The sequence below is a fragment of the Cyrtonyx montezumae genome, unplaced genomic scaffold (genome assembly GCF_038088225.1).
Source record: "Cyrtonyx montezumae isolate F1298 unplaced genomic scaffold, pur_monq_1.0 scaffold_39, whole genome shotgun sequence".
NCBI classification, from domain to species: Eukaryota; Metazoa; Chordata; class Aves; order Galliformes; family Odontophoridae; genus Cyrtonyx; species Cyrtonyx montezumae.
In genome coordinates, this window is record NW_027072044.1 from 1,231,075 (window position 1) to 1,254,381 (window position 23,307).

General features: G+C 55.3%; 3 protein-coding genes across 6 annotated transcripts; all 3 read left to right on the forward strand.

The window, feature by feature from the left end:
* Positions 1 to 511: 511 nt before the first annotated feature.
* On the forward strand, positions 512 to 19,606 carry TPGS1 (tubulin polyglutamylase complex subunit 1). Of its 2 annotated transcripts, XR_010622756.1 has the most exons (3): positions 512 to 913; positions 1,078 to 1,826; positions 19,589 to 19,606. XR_010622756.1 is itself a non-coding variant. In XM_065745943.1 (2 exons), exons 1-2 carry the CDS (start codon positions 528 to 530, stop codon positions 1,607 to 1,609), a joined length of 918 nt encoding a protein of 305 aa, XP_065602015.1. In that variant the 5' UTR covers positions 512 to 527; the 3' UTR covers positions 1,610 to 2,012. The 2 variants fall into 2 exon arrangements, 1 of the variants encoding a protein (XP_065602015.1); XM_065745943.1 differs by lacking the exon at positions 19,589 to 19,606 and having other exon boundaries at positions 1,078 to 2,012.
* Positions 3,058 to 8,275, forward strand: CDC34 (cell division cycle 34, ubiqiutin conjugating enzyme). Of its 2 annotated transcripts, none has more exons than XM_065745951.1 (5): positions 3,058 to 3,308; positions 6,397 to 6,483; positions 7,101 to 7,198; positions 7,287 to 7,421; positions 7,877 to 8,275. In XM_065745951.1, the coding sequence occupies exons 1-5, from the start codon at positions 3,132 to 3,134 to the stop codon at positions 8,085 to 8,087; spliced, it is 708 nt and encodes a 235-aa protein (XP_065602023.1). In that variant the 5' UTR covers positions 3,058 to 3,131; the 3' UTR covers positions 8,088 to 8,275. The 2 variants fall into 2 exon arrangements, with proteins under 2 accessions (XP_065602023.1, XP_065602024.1); XM_065745952.1 differs by lacking the exon at positions 3,058 to 3,308 and adding an exon at positions 5,119 to 5,223.
* BSG (basigin (Ok blood group)) lies at positions 10,816 to 21,595 on the forward strand. Of its 2 annotated transcripts, XM_065745948.1 has the most exons (9): positions 10,816 to 10,920; positions 14,413 to 14,760; positions 16,287 to 16,446; positions 17,306 to 17,394; positions 17,896 to 18,023; positions 18,199 to 18,472; positions 20,406 to 20,430; positions 20,759 to 20,827; positions 21,194 to 21,595. In XM_065745948.1, the coding sequence occupies exons 1-8, from the start codon at positions 10,839 to 10,841 to the stop codon at positions 20,814 to 20,816; spliced, it is 1,164 nt and encodes a 387-aa protein (XP_065602020.1). In that variant the 5' UTR covers positions 10,816 to 10,838; the 3' UTR covers positions 20,817 to 20,827; positions 21,194 to 21,595. The 2 variants fall into 2 exon arrangements, with proteins under 2 accessions (XP_065602020.1, XP_065602019.1); XM_065745947.1 differs by lacking the exon at positions 14,413 to 14,760 and having other exon boundaries at positions 10,818 to 10,920.
* Positions 21,596 to 23,307: the final 1,712 nt, after the last annotated feature.

The following is a 23,307-nucleotide window of genomic DNA, read 5'->3' on the forward strand; positions in this document are numbered from 1 at the left end:
GCTGCTGCACTCGGTGGGCACCGAGCCCTTCACCAGCCTTCCCCACGGCTCTGTTCAGAGCTCAGGCAGCAGGAGCAGCCTCAGCCATGGGGATGTGAGGGATGGGCAGGGCTGGGATGGACGGGGCTGTGCTGTCGTGGGCCTGCAGCCCCTGTCCTTGCTCATGGTCAATCCCACAGGACAGCAGATGCTCAGTGCAGCCCTCGGGGCTGTAGGAGCAGGAGGCGGGGCTGGCTGCGTGGTGCTGGGTGGATGTGCGTAACAGCAGCGTTACTTTCAATAAAAGTGCTTTGTTTTCGTGTTCGTGCTCCGACTCAGTCCCCGCAGTATGCCACCAACCCCAGAGCAGTGCCCGGGGTTGGTGGCATAGCTCTTTGCCCGCGTTCAAGATGGCAGCCTGCGGCCTCGCCCAACGGCGGCGCTCGGCACCATGGCAACCGCTTCCCGCCCGCTGATTGGTTACTCCGGACATCATGGGCGTGGACCCCGCGGCCTCCTCGCCTACGGATTGGTTGCCAGCACTCGAGATGGCGCCAGAGGACCATCCCGCCTTCAGCGGAATAGCGTCGCACCAAGATGGCCGGGACCCGCCTTCTCCACCCGCAGCCAAGATGGCGACGTACGAGAAGCGGCGGGCGACGGCGGGCATCCCGAGCGCGGCGGCGGGCGGCGGGCTGGGGGACGAGGCGGAGTTCCTGCTGCAAGCTGACGTCACCTCCATGGTACGGGAAGCGCTGCTGAAGGTGCTGGAGGCGCGGCCCGAGGAGCCCGTGTCCTTCTTGGCCGACTACTTCGAGCGCTTGGTGCTGGGCGGCTCCGGAGCGGCGGGCGAGGCGGCCGCAGAGCTGTCGGGGCCGATGCAGCGCCTGTCCCGGGCGCTGTGGTACGTGCGTCTGGCTCACCACTCCCACAGGTGCGGACGAGAGGCGGCGGGGAAGCGGGCGGCGGACTACGGCTCCCAGCATGCCCCGCGGCAGCGGCGCCCCACGCGTCTCCTGGCGGGCGCGCGGGGCACGCTGGGAGTTGTAGTCCCGGCGGCTGCGGGCTTGACGCTGTTTTTGTCCCGTGTCGCGGCAGGACGGCGTTCAACAACAACATCAGCACGGCCTACGAGGTGCTGGGGGCCGGAGGTCGGCGGCGGAGGTTGGGCGTGGATGGGAGGCTGTACAGCGAGCTGCTGCGGCGCATCTGTCAGCACGGGGATGCACCCCAGGAGGCGGCCGCTGCGCTGCTGCGCAGAGTGCAGTGCCGGGACCACGAGGCTGTGCCCTTCGATGTCTTCCGTTACGGTGTGCTCACCTGCTTTGTGCTGCTGGAGTTCGTGACCAAGGCGCAGATGCTGTATGATGTCCTGGATAGCGGTGCTGGGGTGGCAGACAGGAGTGTCTGCCAGGCCGTCCTGTGCACGCTGGAGGAGGTGCTGGGAGCTAGCGGCCTCTCCGTGCCTGTCCGCTATCTGGAGGCAGGCTCCAGGCTGGGGCCAGACTGCTTGGCCTTGGCCATGGACCGGGCACTGCAGGAGAGGAAACTCAGCACTACTATGAGCAGAGAGGAATTCTTGAAGAAAGCCACGGCCTTATTTGTTGCAAAAGTGAAACCCGTTGAGTAACGTCCAGGTGGGAACAACGTTTGCTGGAGTTTCTGCTGAGGAGAAGTCTCTGCTCCCTGAAATTGGACGGGCAGTGAGGCTCAGGTGAGCGACTCAGGCACTGTGTGCTGAGCCCTGAGTCTGCTTGATGAAAGACTGCTGATTTCCATGCTCCCTTTCTTGCTCTGAGCACTACCAGTGCCCGCTCGCCTCTAGTGCTTGGTGTTCCCGTGTCCTCGTGTGCCTCTCTTGAATATAGCTCCCCTATTTCCAGCTCCTCTATTTCCAGCTGGCATCAGTAAGCCTTTTTTAGGCATTAAATGGGAACTGTAAACTGTAGGGCAGTAATTAAAAGCAACCCAGAGTTAACTAACAGTGGGTCTGAGTCTCCAGCTATCCCATGGTACCACTGTAGCCCTGACATTGTGTTTATGCAGTTTCAGTGGGGAGCTTTGCCTCTACATTTGGGTTGGTTTCATCCCTACCTGGGAAGTAGGGGATGATGCTTATCTATCTTGCAGCTTAGCACGAGGCCTCACAGGTAAACACTGGGTTGATATGAAGCGTGACATAAAGCATTACTCATGAGGCAAAATGTTTTAAATGCACAGAAGTGGCTGGCTGGGAGGAGTTGCTTGCTGCTGCTGTAAAGCTCTTGGCAAGCAGCTGCTCTCGCTCATTCCTTGTTCTGTGTTTACCAAACCTCCTCCAGCTCTGTAATCCAGATGCTGGAGATGAAGGCTCATACTTGAACGGTGATTTTCCCAAGTAAAACTACAGAGTGGTGCTGGTGTGCCAGAAGAAGACAAAACCATTGTTCCTTTAGAGCTCCCTTTGCTTTTTGAGGTGTGTTGAGCTGTATGCCTATTTATTTGAACTTCTCTCTTTCAATTATGCTGTGCCATGATTGATTTACTGTGAAACATTAAAGCTTTTTCTTATTTTTAGTTGCCAGTTTCTTGACTGCTCGGTGTAAATTGCAGCAGCTTCCAGACTTGAGGCAGCTTGTGAAAGGAGCAGTGAACTGCTGCCAGCTGCCACCTCATCTGAGGTGTCTGAGACAGGGAAAAGCTGAGGCAGGTGCCCTTCCTTCTGTGGGAAACGTAGCGTGGGAGCACTCTGACCCCACCACGAGCTCTCCCCTCGCAGGTCAGTTTAACCCCGGGCCGCCTTCACGCCGTGCCCACGCCACGTGGTACCGCAGCGCGAAGGCTGCCGGGAAACGGCCCCTGCCCTGCGCTCCCATAGGCGGACAGCGCTGTAGGGGCGGAGCCTGCGTATTGCCCCGCCCCTCACCCGTAACAGAGCGTTTTGATAGGCGGGCGTCGACAAGGGGGAGGGGACCAGCTGAGCCCCGCCCCCGCCGGGCGAACTACAGCTCCCGTGGTGCACTGCGGCGCTGCGCTCGGAGCGGCGCGCGGAGCTGCGGTGTTCTCCCTCCCCTTCTTCCTCCCCTTCTTCCTCCCCTCTCGGCCCTTCCTGCGGCCGTTGTTGCGCCTACGCAAGCCCCCGGCTTCGCTCGCGGCCTACCCAGGTCGTCGGGATGGCGCGGTCTCTCGTGCCCAGCTCACAGAAGGCGCTGCTGCTGGAGCTCAAAGGGCTGCAGGAGGAACCCGTGGAGGGGTTTCGGGTCAATTTGGTGGACGAGGGGGACCTATACAACTGGGAGGTGGCCATCTTTGGCCCCCCCAACACCTACTACGAGGGCGGGTACTTCAAGGTGAGCGGCTGGAAGGAGCAGGGCAACTCGGGAGAGCCGGCGTCCCGCGGGGGAGAAGCTCCGGTGGCACGGAAGGGCTCTGTGGGGTTGAGCTGAGGAGATGGGAGTTAGGAGAGGATGAGGGAAGTGCGTTCTGTTGGGGGGATGCAGATGCGGGAGAGTGGAGGGGAGAGACCTGAGGGGAGCGGGGAGGGCCCTGGTGTGTGGGTTGTGGTGTGAGGGAGCAGTTGGGGCTGGCTCAAGGTGGATATCGGAGAGTGTAAGGGGGGCTGGGGAAGTGGCCAGGCTTGTTTCTGGGGCCTTCAGACGCCGTGGCTTATGGGGCCAGGCTGCCTCTGGGGGCCTGGCAGGAGGAGCTGCCCGTGGGGGAGAAGGGAACTGGTGTACTGGTGTTGGCTGTTAAACTGCCTAGGGATTCTCAAAATGGAAAGGGGGCTTTGGTGCTCCCCGGGGCCATTTCCCTTCCTTCCCCTTCCACCTCTGCCTGTGGCTGTGGGAGAGTGAGCTCAGGATTGTGTGTTCCCTCTACCACGGGACCTCAGGTATTGCCACTGAGCCAGGAGGGAAGGGATGAAGGGCTCCTTGCTGCATGGGGTGCATGGCTTGGGCAGCTTCGGTGTGAGGAAGGTCTTTTCTTTTAGGGTTTTGAGTGTGCATGACATGACTGTGCGCAGTCCCTGTGAGAGGAATGTGTGTACATGTTCTTCCCAGTTGTTGTGCAACCCGTGTAGCTGTTTTCTTCCTCTTCCTGCCCTCTCAGCTCAGGCTGATTTGTCTCTTGCAATGCTGGCAGGGTGGGGGTGCGCGCAGGTGAGTCACGGGGGTGGAGGGGGGGAGGCATCAAATCTGGTGCTCCAGAGGTATTCTCTCTTCACTGACACCTTTCCCTGTAGCCTTTGCCTGAGGCTCTGAAATCTCACATTTCAGCAGCTCACGCTTCTGTTTTGCCCTGGAGCATTCCCAGATTCAGTTTTGTTAAGTGGCAATAGGGGAGACCTGTGTGAGAGAGAGGGCACGTTCACATATAGCAAAGCACAGCTTCATCCAGAGCCCCCTCAGTGCTTCGCCTGTGGATGGTTTTGTTCATGTCCTCTCTCGGACAACAAAGGGGATTATTCTGCCAAGTTCAGCTGTTTGGCCCCAGTGCAGCACAGGGTCTGGTGTTGTTTGTGCTGCTCTGGGCTGCGTGGAGCTCTGTGTGCACACAAAGTGGGTTAACACCAGCTTCCTTTCTTTCTGCTTCTTTCCACCTTTCTGTGCTGTGTAGGGCAGAGCAGGCAGATAAAGAGCTGCTCTGGAGGGCTGGAGGAAACTGGTTTAATGAGGAAACAGGCTTAATGAGGCTCCCATGACCTGCACTGAGGTCAGCCTGTGGCAGAGGACTCAACCTCTGCTGTGAAATACCACGGAGAGTGGCAGCAGATGGACCCGGGGCCAGATTTGGGGCTGGGTAGTGGGGATGCAGACAGATGTCCCTCTGTGCTGAGCTCTTCGTGGCTGTTGGCTGACGGTGGAGTTTGGCAGCACTGTGTATTCATAAGGCTATAATTCCTGAAACAGCCAAAATCTCGTTTGCAATTACTGCTCTGAACAGGGCCCGTGCTGGGATCGTGGGGCTTGTTCCAGGGAACGGTGATCCCAAATGACCACTGAATTTTTGTTGAGCAGAGCAGTGGCTCTGCTGCTTAATGTGTCCTACACCCTTCATATTCCTGTGTCTTACAGCTAAATTTGGGATTGATTTTTGTCGTTGTTTCTGATTGTTGGCTTTTTTTGTTCCTGGTGATTAAACCTCCTTCAGGATGCTTGCTTTCAGAGCCTGACAATGCCCAGAAGGCCCCAAAAGTGGCTGAGTCAGCCCATTCCAGGGAGGGTGAAGGTGCCACTGTGCTCCTCTGCACAGTGTAGTGCAGCAGTGAGCCTGTTCTCTTGGCCTGCCTCGATCAATTCATTCACGTAGGCCACAGCCTGCGGGAGAGCTGGATTGGTGCTCTGTCCTCTCTGCTGGCAGTGGATGGGGCTGCTGCGTGATCCTCATCCACACTTATTTTTAGCACCTCATCTATGCAGTATGGCTGGTTCAGACTTGGTCTCTTTTTTTTCAGTGTTGACGTGCTATTTTTAGAGATTCAGTGTGTTACTCAGAGCACCAAACACCTGACGCCTCTTCCCTGCTAAGCTCTGAAGGGTAAACAGTCTTCTTCCTCGTCGCTCGGTTGTAGCTGTGCCCCTCGTGTCAGGAGCAGGGCAGCAGCGTGGGGTTTGCAGTGCTGCTCAAGGTGGTTTTGTTCAGATGTGCAGCTTCTAGTCCCACTTACCCCCCTGCAAACATCCAGCCCTTGCATCACTGCTGTTGATCACTTGGATGCTGTGTCGTTGCCCACCATGCGTGAGCCAGATGGGACAAACCTGCGTATCAGGGCACTGGTTGCAAAAGTAGGGAGGATAGGGAATGCTAGCAGAGGTGGAATTTGTTTCTCAAAGGCTTAGGTGAGAAAAACATCCGGGGAGTTGCCCACGGTGCCTGTTTGTTTTCCAAGCAGCTTGGTTGCTATTTCTGCTTGGAACGTGTGACCAGTGCTCAGCAGCTCCTCTGACCCCTCCAATCGTTCCAGGCCTTGCTTTGCTTTTGAGATGAGCCTGCCCACCTTGGTGGCTGCCTCCCCTCTTCTCAGCACTGTTTTCTTCCTGCTGTAGCCAAGCATCAGCATCCCACTCCTAGCAGAATCAGTGTGACTGTCATGCCATCAGCCTCTGGGCTGCAGCTTGGTGACTGCTCGTGCCTGTGCTCTCAGTCGTTGGCCTGCTTCTCCTCCTTGATGTGCTGTAAGGAAAAGGAGGTGACTGCAAACATGTGGGCCTTTGGGGTTAGGCCAGGCCTGAGAAGTGAAGTGCTTGTGTCCTGATCATCCACTAGTGGCAAAAAGAAAGTAATTCACCTCCCAGTGGCTGCCAGCCTGCGCAGAGATTGTATCTGCAGTGCAGTGGGGTTGACAGGCTTCTTTACCGTGGTGTTATCAGGAGTTATGTGGCTTCCTTCTCTTCCTTCTCAGAAACTGATAGTGACTTTTTTATCTTCTCCTTGCAGGCTCGTCTCCGATTTCCCATCGACTACCCCTATTCTCCCCCTGCATTCAGGTTCTTGACCAAAATGTGGCACCCCAACATCTATGAGGTAGGTGGGACAGCGTGAGAGCTTCTTGTACAGGCAGGGAAAGATGTGCCTGTTGCTGGATGAAGATCTCAAGCCCTTATCACAAGCACAGAGCTGGAAACTCTGCACCTTTAGAATTTAGTGCCTGGTATGGGAAACACAGCTGACTGAGGCTATTATAGCCTGTCCCCTACCCTGGAACTGCTTCCAGGTTAGTCAGCCTTTCCAGTCTTGAGGGCTCCCTTGCTCATCCAGCAGGGATGTGGTGCTTGAGCCAAGGGTGGATGCAGAGTGGTGGCTTGCCAGGCCCCACAGCGGTGCAGCTGCTGTCTGAGGCCATTGAGGAGCACCAGGAGAGCTGCACTGTGTGTTCAGTGTCAGCTGGTGGCTTGGCAGCCCCATCTGTACCATACCAGCAGTCTCAGAGTGCTAATCCAATGCCTGAGGGTGCAGACAGTGTGGTAGGGACAGCCCCCTTCAGTATCCCCTCCAAGGTAACAAAAGCACAGGCTTGGACTTCCTCACGTGGCTTAAGCCAAAGGGAAATGCAGCCAAGGTACTGGGACAGAGGATGAGCTGCTTCTGGGAGGTGCCTGGGGCAGCAGCCCCTACAGATGCTATTTTCTGCGTACTTTCAGACTGGTGATGTCTGCATTTCCATACTGCACCCCCCAGTGGATGACCCACAGAGTGGGGAGCTGCCATCCGAGCGGTGGAACCCCACACAGAACGTGAGGTACGGGCTGTGGGGAGAGTGAGAGGGGACCCACGGGAGGCTGCTGAGCTGCATTGGTTCTTACCCACCTATGTCTCTCGGCTGCCAGGACCATTCTTCTGAGCGTGATCTCGCTGCTGAATGAACCCAACACGTTTTCCCCAGCCAACGTGGATGCCTCCGTGATGTACCGCAAGTGGAAGGAGAGCAAAGGGAAGGACCGGGAGTACACGGACATCATCAGGTGTGTGGGGAGCTGGGCAGAGGTCCAGAAGCACTCTTGCAGTCTTGAGAGGACCTGACTGAGCTGTGGTTGTGTAGTTCGTGGGACAGTGAGATCCTGAGGGTGGAGCCTGTTCAGTCTTATCTGCAGACCGGTTGGGCAGAAGGATTCTGGCTCTGAGTGTGGCTCTTGAGGAGCAGTTTGGCTGTGTTACATGCCCAGCTTTGCTGTTGATGTGAGCCCTGGCTCTTTTCAGCTCTGGAGCTGAGGATGTGCTAGCACTGCATTGCTGCCAGTTCTGTGGCAGGGACTGGCCAGCCTTAGTGTGGCAGGAGGGGCCCTCAGAGCCTGGGGCACTCCCAGTCCTTGTCTTGTGTGGTGAGTGAGCAATGAGTTGGTGCACGAGAGGGAAAGAGTGCTCTAAGCTGTGTCGTGCAAATCCCCTGCCCTCACCCTGCCTGCTTCTCCCCCTCCAGAAAGCAAGTCCTGGGAACAAAGGTGGATGCTGAGCGGGATGGCGTGAAGGTCCCCACCACGCTGGCAGAGTACTGTGTGAAGACCAAGACTCCAGCCCCAGATGAGGGCTCAGACCTCTTTTATGATGACTATTACGAGGACGATGAGATGGAAGAGGAAGCAGACAGCTGCTATGGTGATGAGGATGATTCTGGCAATGAGGAATCTTGATGGCCCTCTGGCACTGCAAAAAAAGTGCTATAAACTACTGAATTTTACCTCAACTAGGACGAACTGGTTTGAATTTAGGATCTGTCGGCCCTGAAGTTAACTCTACCTCACAGGGAGACTGTTCTGCTGTTGTAAAGGAAACCCCACCACTGTCTTTTTAGGGGGAAAAAAAGCAAAGAAAAAAACCACCCAGAAACAAACCCTATTTTATAATCTTGCTGAGTGCAGGTGGGCAGGAATGGGAAAGTCGTGTTGGGGGCATTTGCAAATGCACAAAAACTTGGGAGCTTGTGTCTCTGGCTGGGTTGAGGAGTTACGGGGAAGCTGAGGTTGGCTCCCCCTTGCTTGGACATGATCAGCTCTTCTTGTGGAGGCTGTGAAGCTGGTGAGCGGGCGCTTTGGTAGGAAGCATGTAAGATTTTGTGTGTCTTTCTACAACCTTGAAGCTGTCTGAGCAGGAAGGGCTTGCAGGGTGGGCACAGCTGCCCCTGCCTGGCTCAGGGCTGTCCCTTGTGGGACCCCTCTTCCCACACTGCTAGGGCACAGGCCTGGGCCATTTGTCGCTTTTAACTAGCAGAGGGTGAGGGGATAATTTTGAGTCTTTCTGCTTCTGTTTGTCGTTTTGTTTTTATTTTTTTTTCTTTTTGGAAACTATTTAATAAAGTACTTTAAGGGAATGGCTGTGTGGGTGCCTGAGGCTCTGCCCTGGTAATGATTTCCATGCCAATTTTGGATGAGCTCAGGCTCATGCTGCATTTGGGGCTGTTGGGGGTTCTTGCCCTCATCCCTTCTTCCCTCTGCAGAGCAGGGAGGCTTTAAGAGAGTGAGTTTGCTGCACTCAGGCAACTCTGTGTGCCCCAGGCCTGCCCAGGCAGCACCCATCTGCCTAAACTTGGAGCAGTGCCTGCTTGGTGCCTGGTTTCTCTCTTGCCTTTTCTGATGTGGGTGCAACTGGGCACCACCCCAAGCCTGCAGGCCAGGAACAGCCAGGCTGCGTGCCTTGCTGGGGCTGCGTTGGCCTCTGCCCTGCTCTGACCTGTGCCTCGTTGGGCTGGGCTGGGCTTAGTGGGGGGGCAGCACTGCTGCTCGCTTCTTGGGGCTGTCCCCCAGCAAACTGCCCACCTGGGGCCTCTGTGCCCCCCGCCTCAAATCAGCAATGAGCAAAACTTTCCCCTTGCCTGACATTGTGCAAACTGGATAAGGATTTGACTGACGGCTGTGACTGCACATGGTAAATGCACGTGTGTTGTTGCCTTAGGAAATCAGGTTAAAAGGTGGATAGGATTATTAAACACTATACTGGGGCCAGCACGGGGCAGCAGCAGTCTGAGCTGCAGCTTCCAGACCTGCCAACCCCTTCATTTTCCTAGGGGCTGCTCTGTGCATTGCAGATGTGTATCCTTCATAGGGGAAGGCTCTTGCTGCTGTCTGGTGCTGAGCCTGGAGCTGTGTCTTCGGGCTCCCACAGTGCAGGAGAGGAAAGCAGGCGGATGGGAGGGGGGCAGCTGGGCAGGACATAACTGGTGGGTGGACGTGGGGCGCTTGGAGGGAAGAGGAACTCCAGGAGAGTTAAAGAGTTTACAAGAACAGGCATCTCCCCACGGGGAGCACTGCGGGGAATGGCGTCAGTGGCCCCATTGTTTCAGCATTTCCTTCTCCCCCCTGCTGCAACCTCCGGCCCCTGATAGGTGCGAGCTCCAGGACTGGTTCAGCAGCGTCACTGCCCGCGGTGGGGGAAGAGGGCTTAGGGTCAGAGCCGCTGCCCCGTGGAGGGCCCCTTGCCGCTCTGATCGGGGCTGAAGCACCTGCCCGTGCTGTGTTATCGCCTCCTCCAGTGCCTGGTGCTTATCAGGAAGCTTCAGCTGGGCTGGAAACGGGGACTCCGAGCCCCAGCGTAACCTGGAGCCAATGAAACGTGCTGTCTGGGCTGAGAGCCGTGTGCTGGGGGCCGCCAGCCAGGACCCGGCGTGCTGGGCGGCCGGTTTGCCTTGGCAGGAGCGCGCTGCTGTTGTTCTCAGACCTCCTTTGTCTCTGCCTCACCCCCTGGGCTGGGGAAACGCTGCCCGGTTCCCTTCCCACGTGCTCGGCCATGAGGACGTGGCCCCGCCTCACCCCAGCGGGGCCACCCAGTACAAACTGGAAACCCCACAGTGACAGAGTGCACCCGCGGTGGTGGTGGTCACAACCCCTTCCCATCCCCGCTCCCTCCGCCATCCGCGGCTGATCCCGGCAGCCCCCGGTCCGCGCTGCGGGGTCAGTCGGGGTTAGGGTTAGCTGGAGTTTGGCCGGGGGAGCAAAGGGCAGGAGCGGCTGTCGAGGCCTTTCTCCCCGGACAGAGCTCTCTCCGACCACCGGCCGCACCGTTCCCCCCTCCCCCCCCAGCGGCTCTGCCCTTCCCCACCGCCCGCGGACGGCGGCGGCACCGGAGCGCGCCCCGTCCGATCCCGCGAGGCCGCGGCCGCCGCGCCTCCTCATTGGCTGCGCGCCGCGCGGTGGGCGGAGCCTCGGTTGGACCGGCCCGAACCGGCTCTCCCCGCAGGGGACGCGAGGCAGAAGGGCGCTCTCCGAGCCCTTCTCTCCGATTGGCCAGATCTAGCCGAGGGGGCGGGACAGACCTCCTGAGCCGCGGCGCCATTGGGCAAGCGAGGATTACCGAGGGGGCGTGGTCCCGCGGAGTGTCCTTCCCGCCCTCGTGACCCGGCGCGGCGCTTAATAGTGGGCGGTGCGGGGCGGTGCGGAGTGCGGGCGGAGATGGCGGCGGGCGCGGACGTGCCGTGCGCGTTCCTGGCGCTGCTCGTGCTCGCTTCGCTGGCAGCCGGCGGAGCCGCTACAGGTGCGGCACCGGGGAACGGGGGCGGGAGGGCTGCGGGCTGGGTGATGGCTCTGTAGGGCCGCTCCGAGTGTGGGGTGGGGGTGGGGGAGATGAGCGCTCCGGGGATCGTCAGCTCCGGGATCGGGGGGGGAGAGCTCTTGCGAGCGGCCCGGAGCTCGGTGGCCGTGGGTGGGTGGGTGGGTTTTACGGGGGTTTGGGGTCGGAGAGCTCCCGGTGGGGTTGGGGCTGTTGCCCTGGAGCCGGGCGGTGCGGGCTCCCTGCGGCGCGGCACGTTCGCGGTGGGGCGGGGCTGCCCGGGCCGTGCCGGTGTTGGGGGGAGCTGCCCCGCGTCCGGTACCGCTGCTCCTCCTCCGTTTCGGCCGAGCGATGACCGCGCGGAGCCCCCGGGAGCGGTGGGGACGGTTCAGCTCCGGAGTGGGAATTCCCGGCGATGAACGCGGCCAAACTCATCCGGGACTCGGGGAGAAATAGCGGCTCCTGCGGGCGTTAAACCCTTAAGGATGTTCACATGGAGCTTAAGTTGGTAATCCCCTGCCGCGGGCACGTCGGTGCTGTGCCCGGAGCTGCTCCGCGTGTGTGCCCGGCTCAGCTCCGTCGCGATTTCTCATCTCTTGATCTCACGGCACAGAAACGCCGTCGGGGTTTGTGGGGTTTTTTTTTTTTTTCCCCGGAGGACTCTGACTCAGCCACGATGCGGATCGGAGGTTGGATCTGACCGCTCCACGTTGATGCTGAGTTCAGGGCTACAAGTTACCGCGGTGTGCCCCATTCCGGAGGCTTTGGAGGAGCCTGGGGCAAAAGGGTCAGCCCCCGTTTTCCCTACAGCCAAGAGTGGGTTTAAATTTCCCTGCTGTAACCCTGGAGGAGGAGGAAGACAGAATGGAGGGATGCTTTCCTCCCAGAGCAAGGGGCTGCAGCCAGCGATCCCCTCTGTGTGCGGCTGGATGGATGGGACCTGGCAGTGGGAATTAATTGGCTTTGGGGTCGGATGCACGCCTCGTGTCTGTGCGTGCCCTCGGGCGGGGCTGGAGGGGGAGCTTTCTGCCCTTACCGTGTGTTATTTTCCCCTCTTAGCAAACCCTTCGGATAACGAAGCTGGGTCCGATGTGTCAGGATGCTGCTTTCAGGAGGTTTTAGTTGATGGCAATCTGGGGGGGGGTGGGGTGGGAGGTGGGGGGATGGGGCTTTTGTGACTGTTTAACTGTCCCGTATTGACGCGCTGATTTCTGAGCGTTGTTGGAGCCTGTTTAGGATGTAAGCTTTGTGTGCGTTGGGGGGGGGGGGGGAGGGGATTGTTTTGCCTGGGGGATCGCTCGCTGTTTGCCTCCTTTGCTTTCCACAAAGGGTTTAGTGCAGTGATGCAGGGCGGGTCTGGAGGAGGCTGCTTCCAGCCCTGCAAACCTAGGTGGGAGGACCTGCCCTGCAGGCGTCTTCTGTTGGGAGATCTGCGGTGTTAGGGATGTGCTTAATGGAGCCCTTTCCTGGCAGGCACGCAGCAGGCATTGCTCTTCCAATATTACTCTTCAAATCAACGGATCGGAGGAGTGAGAGAGGGAGGGGGTTCATCTCTCCCCGGTGTTCAGCACTTTCTGGAGCAGGATCTGCCCTGCAGCCTCGAGGCTGCACCGAGTGCCCTTTAGCTCAGAGCTCGTAACCTTGCAACAGCTTGTTTTATCAGCCTGCTGTAATCACTGTGCAACTGTAAAGCACACACCCCGACAAGAAACAAAATCCAAACCCACTGCTGCCTGTGAGCCCCTATTTTGAATCACGCTGTAGTTAAAATGGACAGGCTCCTACATGTGCTGATGTGGCTCTTTGAAATGAGGTGGTTGGGAGCACTTCATCCCATGAGTGTGATGCAGAAAAGCAACCCCACGGCTTCAGGCACCTCCTGGGTGTTTTGCTTTAATATAAAGTGATTGGGATCATCGTTCTGGTGTCCCTGTTATAGTTCTGCAGTCCTTACGTGGCTTGGAAACTAAAACTGCTGCAGAGGTGTTTCTGTACAGTGCGTTTTTAGAAGTAAACTGCAGCACTGGTGCTGACACACAACATAGCAGCAGCCTCCCAGGCTGCTCTGACCTCTGTTTTAAGGTGCTTTGGTTTTAAATATCAACTGTGTGCTAAAGCTGCCTTGTATCCCATAGGGTCAGAGCTCTCCCAGCCTTTCCAGGCCCATCGATCCCTGCAAACCTCTGAAGCTTCAGCACAGAAAGCTGAGGTTTTATTTTTTCCTTTGAGAAATGTACCTTGTGGGCTAATTTGTATTTTCCTTGAGGGAACTTGGTTTCGTAATGCCAGCTTGTTTTTATGCTCTCAAAAACAGCTGGGAGATGGCATGCTGATATGTTTTCAAGCACATAAAAACAAAAAATAGCCCCAAACCTGTCTCCCTCCTGCCTGTGTGTTACCAAACCCCCGTGGATCGGTCTGTATAATCACGACACTGAAGTGCTTAATAACAGTAAACTCATTTCCTGGGGATGCTCTTGTTCTGCACGTCTGCTGCTGGCGGTTCTGGGAAGAGCAACCTGCAGTCAGCTGCAGGAAATACGTGTTGCAAGCATCCCTTGTTCCTCTGAAACCTCGCTGGGGCTGTCACGTAAGTAGCCCTGACTCCAGAATGCTTTTTCCTGGAGCCATGCTGGCCGAGCCACCCTTCCTGCCCCCGGGGCCCCCTCTCTCCTCGTGCTGTGATGATTTGGGCAGCCTGGGGCTGCTGGATGTGGCTCATAGCTGCCAAACATCTCCAGCAGCTGAGCTTTCAGAGCCCTGGATTGCTTAGCTGCAACCTTTGGACTGTCTGCTTTCAAGCACAGACCACCTGGAGTTGATAAACGTGCTGTGTATTTCTAGGAGTTTGGTTTTAGTCTGTTAATTACTGATTTACCTCTGCGACGTTGTCCTGCCTGGGGGTGAGAAGTCTCATTTTGCTGCCTGACAGCGGACGTGAGGGGTGAGAAATGCCTCTGTGCAGTGTGAAATCTGCACAGCACAAAATATTCTCAGCCTGGGGAGCTCGGAGCAGGACTCGTGGGGAAGGAGGAATACTTTGGATATCCCACCATCACTTTGCAGCGCTGCTGTTGCAGCAAGGAGCCGTGGTCAGTGTACACGTGGAGATGAGTGCAGGGAAGTGCTTTTCAAGCTGCTGGGAGGCAGGGGCTGGCTCTGTGCATGCAGCATGTGTGTTGTCACTGCATCTCCTGCAGTGCTGCTCTCCCAGGCCTGCAGGGCACCTCGCTGCAAAGGATTCCCTTGCGTTCCTGTTTGCATAGCAGGGAACACCGTGTGCTCTCCTGCAAGCTGTGCTTTTGCATTAGGAAAACTCAAACTGAGTGCCCTTCGTGGCTGCAAAGAGTAAGGGGAGGGAGAGCAGGTGCTGATCTGTGGCGTCTTCTCAGTGGCTGAGTTATTTTCTTTTGGCTTGTGGCAGGTGAGTTCTTGCTTTGCACTAACACTTTGCACTAATACCTCTTCAACTCGTAGCTGGTTTTATAAAGTCGCCACTGTCTCAAAGGAGACTGACTCAGGACAGCGTCGAGTTGCACTGCGAGGCGATTGGCAGTCCCATCCCTGAGATCCAGTGGTGGTTTGAGGGCGTCGAGCCCAATGAGACCTCTGCTCAGCTCTGGGATGGCGCGTGGCAGGACCGGGTCAAAATCAACGCCACCTACAACCTGCACTCTACCAGCACCATCTACATCGCAAACCTCACCAGCGACGACTCGGGCACGTACGAGTGCCGGGCTAGCAACGACCCTGACCGCAACCACTTGTCGAAGAGCCCCAAAGTCAAGTGGATCCGCTCACAGGCTAACGTTTTGGTCATCGAACGTGAGTGGCCATCCCGAGGCCTTGGCACTTGCTCGGACACCAGTGTCTTGAGTCTCCTGCCATGCTCACCCCTGCACCCGTGTCCTGTGGCTCCCAAAAGTCCCCTCACCTTCTCACCCCGGCTGTAGAACCGAGAGACGTCCCCTTCTATTCCTTCCCCCCCTCCATTCCTTCTGTCATCTTCCCCACCACCTCTGACTTGACCTGAACTGGCCCTGCTCAAAAAGGGTTGTGACTTCCCAACTGCAATCCCATGCCCTTTTTTTTTTTCTGGAGCCAAAGACCCGGAACGTACCGCTTGTTCCCGAGTGCCTCTGTGCCCCAGTGCTTGCAGAATGTAAGAGCCTTGGTCCTGCTGGTAGAGCCTGCCCTAACCACCACTGACAAACCAGCCCTTCCCTGCAGCTCATGTGGCCTCTGCTCCTCTCGACGTCCTTGCTTTAAGCTCGCTTTCCTGCTCAGTGATCCAAGCTGTGGGGACCGAAATCTGCTTTTAGTTTCTGGTGATGCAACCGTTTTTGAAATGGCCGTGTCTGTGTGCGACGCTGAGTGTGGGGAGAGCTGCTTGTGCTCTGGAAGTGATGGCTTTCCTCTGCTTCCAGAGCCGACAGGCTGCTGATTTCTGACTAATACAAACCTAAGGGAGGATCTAACATCCTGCTGAGGTTTTATCACGAAGCGAGATAGCGTTCTTGCCAGCATCAGGGATGGAAAACTCGAGCAGAACCTTCTTCCAGGGGAGCGTGAGGAGGCAGGAAACCAAAATGCCTGTTAGCCCCATGCAGAAATCCATCCCATTCAAGTGGAAGGGTAGGGAACGTAGCCCCATAGGGGCTGTGTAATGGTTCTGCTAATGGTAGCTGTTTTAGTGTCTCCTTGGAGTAGCAATGTCTGAGTCATCTTGTACTGCATTATTTACTGCTTCTTGGCACATGGGGCTCCAGGACCTTCTGGAGTCATGGTTCTGTGCGTTTTCCCTCGAGGGGAATCTCGCTGTTAACTTTTTTTTGGGGTTGCATCAGCCCGGTGCACTGCTTGCATAACATCGTCTTTATTACCCCCTCCCAAAGAGGGCTTTGGCTGCCATAGGTTACTCTGCCTGCGGGCGTATAGATCAGCTCAGGCTGTGGGAGGTGCTGGCACTCAGCAGGCGGCTCCTGAAAGCAGAGAGCTGTGCTGCTGTTCCCAGCAGGGCTTTTTCCACTCCTCGTGGAGCTCTCTGGGAGCTGCACCCATCGAGCAGGAGGTTCCCAACTGCCCGGAGTACGCAGCAGTGGCTCTGCCCCACTGGGAGCAGCTGTAGGGCAGCACCCCCAGTGTTGCTAGGGGCACTCTTGTTGGACTTTTAAGTCTCCTGTGTTGACATCATCCACCAGGTCTAGTAAGAAACTGGTGCACAGGTAAGTGAGAAGCTGTGGTGGAGGCAAGGAGCTGTGTTCTTGGACTACTTACGCTGAAGTTTCTTGGGCAGATGCTTGACCTCGTGAGTGCCAGGTGTTAACTTCTCTGGAACTGTTCACAAATAGGTCCGGTGATCATGGGGCAGTACATCAGCTCTGATGACAAGGTGATCCTCAGCTGTAACATGAGTGCACCTCACACCTCCATCAAGGGTCACAAGTGGATGCTTGGAGACAAGACACTGAAGACAGAAGAGGGTGATTCAAGCGCTTACATCAGTTACACGTAAGTGTGAGGGCTGAGGGCAGATCTCTGCAACAAACAGTTGTTTCTTAAGCTGGAGGCGATTCATTTCTCCCTAACCCAAAGAGAAGTGCTCACAGCCCTGCAAAAACCAAAAGAAGCCTTTTAAGACTCTAAGGCCACGAGGAACAGCACACTCTAGTGTTCTCTGCGTGCTGCTTTTATGTGCATCATAAAAGCATCTCTCGCACGTCGAGCAGGGGAGCTGCCTGCTCTGAAAGCGTTTGCAGGTTGTGGCTGAGCAGATGTGGGAATAGTGGCCTTATTGTGGCGGGGCAGTGAGCCTTCCTTTCTGATTACAGTCAGGCCTGGCTGGCACTGACCCAGCAGCTGTAGAGGCATCATGTCCTTTTGTATGGCAGTGCCGACGTGCCTGTCTCCCCATAGCAACAGGGAGCTGAACAAGGATTAAAGTATTTATAACCCTGCCTCCCTCGTGTGACCTCAATTCCTTCGCTGAGTGGTTTTTGGAAGTGGGAAGCTCCGTGTGCAGCAGAGCTAACAAACAGTTCGTTGTCCCAGTGCAGCCATGGACTGGAACTTTGCAGGCTCCTTCCCTTGAGCGCTGGGTATTAGGAAGCTGCAGAATGTGGGGTTTGTTGCAGTCGGCGTAATCCACTAAATCTCACTGCAGCAACTTTGCAAAGATCCTTAATGTGGAGGGAGGGAAGGGCAGAGAGCAGGGCTGCAGTGGGTACACGATGCTGCAGGAACTATGGAGCTGGGATGGGAGAAGCTGCCTACAGAGGAGGCTGCTGTTCAGGTGTCTGCTTCTGCACATCTGAGATTACACTGCTGACTTGTGCCCAGAGTGCTCATATAACGACCTGTTTTTTGATAGAATTGAAGGGAAGGCTGAAGATCACTCTGGTGTCTATGAATGCATCTACGAAACAAACCCAGTGGCAAAAGGAAACGTGTCTATAGAAGGTAACTTGGACAGTTTGCTTCTGTGGCTCGGGAGGGGAGTGGGGAAGATGTGCTCTCCTGAACATCTTCCTTTTGGTAGCTTTTCAGCTTCCTGAAATGCTGCTTCTGGCCTTTGCCAATAAGGCTGCAGGGTCTATTTATGAATCACCAGATGCCCTATGAGACAACTCCATTGTATGAAGCAACTGAAGTGTCTGTAGGGTCAGCCTGCAGTCCTTGCAGTAACCAGTGCTGTGCAATGCCTGTGTTCCCACAACAGTGATAGAGGAGGGGTGGCACCTACTGGTCCAACAGGTCTGAGCCTTTCCTGAAGCAGCTTGACACGCTTCCCTCTGGAAATGTCACGTGTTGGGTGAATGTGTGGGGATTAGGACCCACTAAAGAGCTTCTTAAACCGAAGGGAAGCCTTGTGGGTGATCAGACTTTGATGCTGGCCAGGTGGACTGCAAGGAATATGAGTTTCTGGAGGGAGGCGTCTCATTTCTGTTTGTCTTCCTGCAGTTCATCCCCAAGTGGTAGCATACAAGAAGTCAGAGCACGGGAACGAGGGGGACACGGGTGTGCTGACCTGCAAGAGTCCCTCCTACCCCCCTGTCGACACTTGGACCTGGTTCAAAAGTGATCAAGGGGTAAGGGCTGTGGTTTGTTGCCCCCACCCATAAGAGGGCAGAGGGCCTCTTCCCATCAGAATTAGCTGTTCCAAAGTATCCTTGCTCTCAGTGCCACGGCAAGGAGGATTTCTGTAACTGTGAGCGAGCAGCTCTCCTTGTGCCAGCCCTGATTCTCTCCTCTCCTCCCTCCTAGCCCATTGTCAATGGCACTGGCCGCTACATCATCAAGTCCAGTGGCAACAAGACAGAACTACGCATCCTTAAACTGAGCATTGAGCAGGATACGGGTGACTACCACTGCAATGGCACCAACCTGAAGGGTCCTGGAAGTGCTACAGTGAATCTGCGTGTTCGCAGCCGCCTGGCAGCGCTCTGGCCCTTCCTGGGTATCGTGGCTGAAGTCCTGGTTCTTGTCACCATCATCTTCATTTATGAGAAGAGGAGGAAGCCAGATGAGGTTCTTGATGGTAAGAGGTGGCTGAGGTTGAATCTTCCTGGGGATGCTGAGTAGCTTGTGGGAGGGAGGCAAGTAGTTGTCATTGAGAGCTCTGGCTTCCCTTTGTCAGATGGGTGTTCGGTGTGAGGCTGCTTTTCAGGAATGCTCCTTGTCTAACCGTGGTGGTCTTTATCCAGTTATTTTATTCTCAAGTAATTGCACTAACAGCCCTTCAGCAAGCTGTGCTTTGGCTCAGAGGTGAGATAAAATTCAGTGCAAGTCGGCCTGACCCTTTGTCTCACCCTTTGTCTCTGCACTTTGTTCAGCTGCTTCACATGAGTGTCTTGAGGACTGAGCTTTCTCTGACCATTAACACTTTGGAGAAGCCAGTTTGTAAACAGTGGGCTGTGACAGTGGTTCTATTAATACCAGCCTTCAGTTCATGAATCTGTTTTGAGCTCTCAGATTCACACATCCTGGCTCTTGGGGACTTCCTCCATGCACGGTGTTATCTTTAATCTGTTCAGAAAACACAGTTCCTCCCTTTCCTTATCAGTAGGAATCTTCATTGTGTTAACTAGCTTTTCCTTCCTTATCTGATCCTATTAACAATGAAGTATAGATTCTTAGTATCCTTCCTGCTTGCTAGGGCAGTTGCTTCAGCCCTTTGCTGGGGAGCACAACTCAGGTGCACTGAGTACTATGAAGGGGAAGCAGAGGGACAAGAACCGTATGTTCCTCCCCTGACTGTGGGGCTTTGGAAATTCTCCTCGGGGCAGTTTTATTAGCCCCTTCCCTCTAACAGTCCTGGCTGGGAGGTGGATGTCTCATGAGGGATGGCTGTAGCTATGTGTCTTAGCAGAAAAGCTATAACTGGTTCACAGAATGATTTGGCTTCTGCTGGTGTCAGCTGGTCCAGGTCCCGTTGAGTGCTGATCAATCAGAGCTGTAGGGGATCCTTTCACAGATGAAGATGGAAAGTGTAATGCTGAAAGGTCCTGATACCCTCCCACCCTGGGAGGCTCTTGGCAGCCAGAGAGCTTCAGCACTTGGGAAGCTGAGCTTGTGGGTGAGAAGACAGCAATATATGTGACACCCTTTACAACTGGGCACTGCAAAGCTTTGTTCCCCCCAAAAGTCTTTGTAGCTTTGCCCCTCTTGAACGAAGCAGGCAGGAAGGGGGTGCTGGACCAGCTCAGACAAATGTTGTTCCCCAGGCACGTGGTTGTGAGCTGGCAATTCCCTGTTCCCTAGGGTGGGAAGAGTCTAGCTTGTGTATGACACGATATCCTCGCTGGTGTTATCTTTTCACTCTTTCCTCCTCTGCTGCTGGATACTAACTCAACTGGTAAGAACTGGGCAATGGTGCCAGCTGTGTTCCTGCATCATCCTCTCACCAGCTGTGTGCGGATCTTGGGACCCAGGCAGCCCCAGTACTGTTAGAGCAGCAGCCTGCACTGCTGAAGGAGCTGCTGGAGCCTTCAGGGGAAGTGGCAGATTGCAAGGAGCTGGTGAAAGGACTCTGTCTTCTTAGCTGAGTTTCTCCATGTAGCAAGAATGTGGTGTGCAGTGTATTTGTTTTGATTTCACAGTGTGTGGGGGGAGGATGAGGGGCTTACTGCTACTGATGCTTAAAGCCTTGTTCCTGAAACCTCCTGCATAACAGGAGCTTATGTCTAAGCTCGTTCCTTGCCCGAGCTCAGGAAAGAAGCAGCTTAAAGCTCATGCAAGGGTGTGGTGTTCTGATAAGCCCCCCCTTCCTTGCTTTCCTGGTGAAACAGGAGCCCCGTGTGAGAGGACCACGTGGGTTCAGTGCTGTGGTGCCCAGTGTGCCCAGTAACCCTCCAGGAATGCCCAGCCCTGGGGCTCAAAGGGGTGGAAGAGCCAGAGGTGACTTCACAAGAATTTTTCCCTGACACACTTCTTTCTTTCTTTCTTTTCCCTGTGCTGTCCTGGATGTGAAGATGATGATGGAGGCTCCGCACCGCTGTAAGTGTCTTGCTTTACTGTTTAAGCCAGTTTGTAGTGCCAGGTTGCATTCACTGGGGAATCTGCTCTGAGCATAAAAGCTAGCTGAATGCAAAAGCTAGCTGCTGCAGTGGCTTCCTGGGAGATGTTTCCTCCACATGTTTTTTTTATGTGGCCTCTATATAAACAGAATACTACTTAGAACAGCACAGATGTCTCCAAAGCTGATTGTTCTGGAAGCTAACCTCATCTTGCTCTATCTTGCCCAACTATTTGGGCACAAGCCACGCCAGCAGGGTAGGGTGGGCTTTGGTGCTGCTTCCTTCATCCCCCTCTTTTCTCTTTGCAGGAAAAGCAATGCCACAAACCACAAGGACAAGAACGTCCGCCAGAGAAATGCTAACTGAGCTGAGGCCAGGTTAGTGCTGGGGTTCTTCATCAGCCTGTGAAGAACATGCTGAGCCTTTGCTCACATCCTAGTGCAGTGCTTGGGGGGTGGAGGGGGTGGGGGAGGGAAAGGAGGCATTGCTATCAAGTTCAGGCACAAGCCAGCAGGAGTCTGATAAACTGCCATAGCTGCTGGGACAGCAGGGAGATGTGGAAGGAAGTGTTGGGCGTGGGGGGGTCAGGGCTGCCTGGTTGCTCCAGCATGGGAAGGGTCGAGCTCACAGCTTTGCTCAAGGCAGCTGTTGTCCCGTACCTCTCATCACCCTCTCCTTCCCCCCCCCAGTACTGCCTGGGTGCAGCTGGGCTCTCTAATTGCCTTTTCTTTCTCTCATGCCAGGTGACGTGTAGCTGAAGAACTTGTCTGGACGTTGGTTTTCCTTCTAATTTTTTTTTTTGGTTAAAAAAAGAAATAGCACCACGAAATACTTAGTGCGTCCTTGCGATTCAGTTACTTCACTTTCTACAGGAAATTAAGTTGTAGAATCTAAAATACACTTTTTTTTTGAGAGAGAGAGAGAGAAAAATAAAAGCGGGAGGGTTTTTCTACCTGTAAGCGTAAATCTTTTTTTTTTTTTCTGGTAGTTTGGGTCCCTGTCTCTGTCATAGATGTATTTCTTCATGTTGATACAGAGGGGGTAGGTGGGGTATGCTTTTTATTTTATTTTTTTTTTCCCCCCTCACCTTTGGGAAGGGCTGTGTGTGTTGGATAGGATTACTTTGAAATGCCTTCAGTGTGTGGGGAGCAGCAAAATGCACATGCTGCTGGCTTCCCAGCAGGTCTGTCCTGTGGGCAGGTCAGGAAGAAACTGCTGTAGTAACCTGTGGGGATGATCTTATCTCCCAAAGGGGCTTAGGAAGGTAATTCTGGGTCTTTCCCAGTGCATCACCTGAAGCATAGCTGCATCTTTGCATGGCTTGAGAAAGCAGCCTGTGTGACCTGGGAGCGTTATGCTTACTGGCCAGCTTCCCCCAGGGATGCTCTGGGTGGTTCCAGTCAAGCAGGCAACCAGGAGGCAGCGTTAGAGCCGGGTGCTGGCTAAATGTGAGGAGTGATATCTCATTTAATGGGTGGCTGCTGGAATCTCAAGTTGCTACGCTGGAGTTTGGGGGCAAAGTTAGTGGGAGTGGAGCAGATGCTGTGGCTGTGGTGCTGGGGGAGGGGGGTTTGCAGTGTTCTGTTGATGTTTGGGTGACAAAGGAGACCGAGAGCAGATAATGCTCAGAGGATTCTTTATTGCTGGGTAGCACTGAGTTGATCCATCTGTTAATGTACTTCACGAATAAAGATGATTCCTCTCTTTTTTTTCCATCTTGGTTTGGACTCTGGTCTCTCTCTTCCCTCCTGGTTGGGCCCCTGGGTTTGCTGGCCTGCTCTGACCCTTGGCTGGCAGCTCTTCATGGAGCACGCAAAGGTTTTGGCTCCCGGGCTCCTGTCATCTCTGACTGCTCTCTAATCACATTGCTTCCACTGAGATGTGTTCAAGCCCTTCCAAAAGGAGAGGAGTGCTGCTTCTTGAGGAGCATTGACCACTGCTGTGATTCTGCCTGTTTTTAGGATGGGCATGGTCTTACCTTGCTGTGTGGTTACTCGTGGCTCCAAGCAGCAGCTGGAGCTGGCAGCACTCTGTGCAGCAGGCTGCAGATATGGAGGCAAGCCAAGGGGAAGTGCACATCAATCTCCTGGGCATGGGCTTTGAGCTCTGTGGCTACCTTTCCAGGCAAGCTCTGGCCTTTTGCTCTGTGGCAGCTGGGCTGTCAGTTGTTGGGGACTCTCATTTTTGGGATCTCAGTTGCCTCTGGTGTTCATCTTCCTGTCCGTGCAGGGCTGGCCAAGCAAATGGGCTGCAGAGGAGGGACCATTGAATTCTAGTTTGTTCTTAAGCACCTGCTGTGCAGAAAACACCAGCAAAAGGCTCAGGAGCCTGAAAGGGCTCCTAAGTTTCATCTGTTTGTTTCCAGGGCCCTTTAGGCTGGGAATCAGCACACCTAAAGGTGGAGAGCTCAGTAACAACCACATGAATACCCGTGGGCAAAGCAATTGGTGCCCGTGGCCCTGGCAGGAGCTGTGCACCCTGGAGCTGCTGGGTCTGGTCAGTGCCTGCAATGAGCAGATATGGGGCTGGGCAGGTGAGGGCAGGATGGAGAAGGGTTGGTGGCAGCAACGAAGTGTGGCTGGCTGCTTAACTCCCAGCTGCTGCATTTGCTGTTGTGTCACATGCTTCTCCCCAGGAAGGAAAATGATTTCTCAGGGAAGGGGGAAGGTGTGTGGCCTCTGCCCGCAGGGAGCAGGTGCTGGAGGCTCATCTTGTCGTGTGCAGCTCTGCACTGGGGCTGATGCTCTGTGTTCCCAGCTGCAGAGTGCTGCTTGAGCTTTCTGCCTCCTCCCTATGGAGCAAAACCCTTCGCCCTGTCCTAGAGACACTCAAGGCAAGGCCCCACTGGAGCAGAGCC